The sequence below is a fragment of the Solanum tuberosum genome, unplaced genomic scaffold (assembly GCF_000226075.1).
Source record: "Solanum tuberosum cultivar DM 1-3 516 R44 unplaced genomic scaffold, SolTub_3.0 scf00267, whole genome shotgun sequence".
Taxonomy (NCBI): Eukaryota; Viridiplantae; Streptophyta; class Magnoliopsida; order Solanales; family Solanaceae; genus Solanum; species Solanum tuberosum.
Window position 1 is genome coordinate 412,595 of NW_006239199.1, and position 2,549 is coordinate 415,143.

A 2,549-nucleotide genomic window follows, 5' to 3' on the forward strand; every position below is an offset into this window, starting at 1 on the left:
GGGAGAGTGGGGCGGGGGCGGGGAGCCGGTGGGTTTCGCCGTTTTGTGGCGGCTGATTCCTGCTAAGGAATTTCTGTGAGTAGGCATTGGATGGTTGTGCTCAGCTGTATAAGTGACAATGAACATATTCGGGTCGGATCTATTCCGCTCCACTTGTTTTCGGGCCAAACAACCTTTTGAAGTACTACATTTGTAATATCCCCTGTTTAATCAAAATAAATGTTCATAAAAATCGACTAATAAATCACTCAAAATTTCACAAATGCTAATAAGATGACGTATAATAGACTCTTGTATTTCTACTATTTTCTTCAGATTCTATACATAGTAAGAGTTTAGTGCATCGCCAAACTTAGTATGATTTTATTGAACAAGAAAATTTTCCATATATTGAGTTGAGTTTATTCTGTTTTTTCCTTCTTCTTTTTTTAATTTTAAAAAACAATGAAAATACTTGTTGGAAACAACTAAAAATGTACTCCCTCCGTTATTACATTGATTCAATATTTTTAAATAAAATTATACAAAAAAATATTATAAATTATATATTAATATGATAAAAAAATACATTATAAAATATTAGTCAAAATTTTTATAATTTAACTTTAAAAATGAAATTATAACAATTAAAAGTGGAAGGAGTCAGTAAAAGAAACCAATAATACCTTGGGTATGGGGAACCTTTAATGGGTTTTTGTCCATATTTTCTCCAAGACCACATATCAGAAGATAAACCATCAGCAGCTACTTCACATACTTTCTTCAATTGGTTCTTTCTGGAAAAAAAAAAATAGAAATAAAATCCATCAAACATATGAAAAAAAAAAAGTTAAAAAATAACATGAGGATTAAAAAATTGTCATATGTCTAATATTTTTCCAATAAAAAAATGTTCAATCTTTTATCCTCAACCCAAACAAATTAAAATCATCTATTTGAGCTCCAAAAAAACATCAAATTTTCTCACTATATGAATTTTCACCATGTAATTATGGGTAGACGTAGCTTGATGTTATTAGGTTTACCTTAATCTAGTATTTTCGATTTCAATACAGAAAATAAATTTATATATATTCAATCATAATAAATACTCTAGTAAACATGAACACATTTTTTTTACAATAATAGCAATTCAATTCTAATAATCTTAAATATTGAACCTATAAAATATGTAAATTCAAATTAGGTTTTATTGTTTTTGACTTATGAGATAATAAGTATACGAGAAATGAACCCTTTAAATTCTAGATCTGTCATCCTGGGCATAATTTAAAAAGCAGTAGTATTATAATTTACCTTCTTTTGGTTCTTGGACTTTGAGCATGTAAAGTACAAGACAGAGGTCTCTTGGGTTGAATTAATGTAAATTGTTGCTGTTGCTGTTGCGACGGTGATGGTGATGGTGGTAGATTCTGTAATAATAATTTCCTGGGTGATGAAATGACCGTTATTTGTTCGGATTGTTGAGTATAGAAAGGCTTGCACAGTTGATGTAACTCTTCAAAATCATCAATAATTTTATTTTTATTCAATAATATGCTCGATTTGAGAACCGGATCTTGAAAGCAAAATACAGAGCTATTGTTGTTATCATTATCTGTTCTTGGTTGGAAGTTGCTGCCGCTGGAACTAGCGGCGGTGCAGCTTCTGACGACGGCGTGTAGATCCCAATCTTCTTCCATAGTCTCTCTGTTTTGCTCTGCTTTATCCTTGACTTTTTTTTTTTTTTTTTTAGAGAGAAGAAGAAGAAGAAGACAAAAGAAGGCGCTGACTTTTTGAGGTGAAGAGGGAGGGATGTAAATGAGTACAATTTATTTCTCATATATAGAGAGAGAAAGAGAGTGTTGTTTGCGTGTCTTTTAGCTGGTTTTTAAAGACTTTTTTTTTTCTTTCCTAATGGTTTTTTTTAAGACCTACTCCCTCAAAAGGTCTTCGTTCGTCTATTTTTAATTATCATAATTTATTTTTTTAGAATTAAAACTATAAGTATTTGACTAAAATTTTACGATGTATATTTTCATTAAATAGTTATGTAAAAAAATACAATTTATAGTAATTTCCGTATAGTTCTTGAATGTTTAAATTTTTTATTTAAAATGTCGAATTAATGTAATTTAATTTAACTTTAAAAATTGGTCAAATTATCTTTCAAAAAGCATAATATGATAATTAAAAGGGGACGAGGGAACACGTCCTAAAATATAGTTTATAGTGTCAGATATTTGTAGTCTTCAAAATAATTTAGACTGAGGGTAAAATAAGAAAATAATTAATTTTATTTTCAACTTTAAAATAATAACTATTTTGAAATATATATTTTTAAATGAGGACGATAAGTATTTAAAGATTGGGAAAGTATTAATTGCATTTGAATTTGTATTTGTCACTGTTTTAAGAGTTTTGACTTGAAATAAAATTTAGAATGCTAATTTAAGGAGGTGTTGTGCATGTAGTTTTGTCTTTTATCTTGTGAAGGTTAGGTTGTTTTAAATAGATTCGGTTCAACTAAAGGACAGTAAAATCCAATATGAAAAGAGAGATAGTTATGC

At 28.9% G+C, this 2,549-nt stretch overlaps 1 protein-coding gene across 1 annotated transcript in view; it reads right to left on the bottom strand.

Annotated features, from left to right (window-relative positions):
- LOC107062867 (WRKY transcription factor 22-like) overlaps nt 1-1,810 on the bottom strand; it is a 2,605-nt gene extending 795 nt beyond the window's left edge. The window contains exons 1-3 of the mRNA XM_015314045.1: nt 1,297-1,810; nt 666-776; nt 39-202 (exon numbers count right to left, since the gene is read on the bottom strand). Coding sequence (XP_015169531.1) covers nt 39-202; nt 666-776; nt 1,297-1,682 — 661 coding nt within the window. The 5' untranslated portion in view covers nt 1,683-1,810. The remainder of the gene's footprint in view (nt 1-38; nt 203-665; nt 777-1,296) is intronic.
- Between the last annotated feature and the right edge of the window lie 739 nt (nt 1,811-2,549).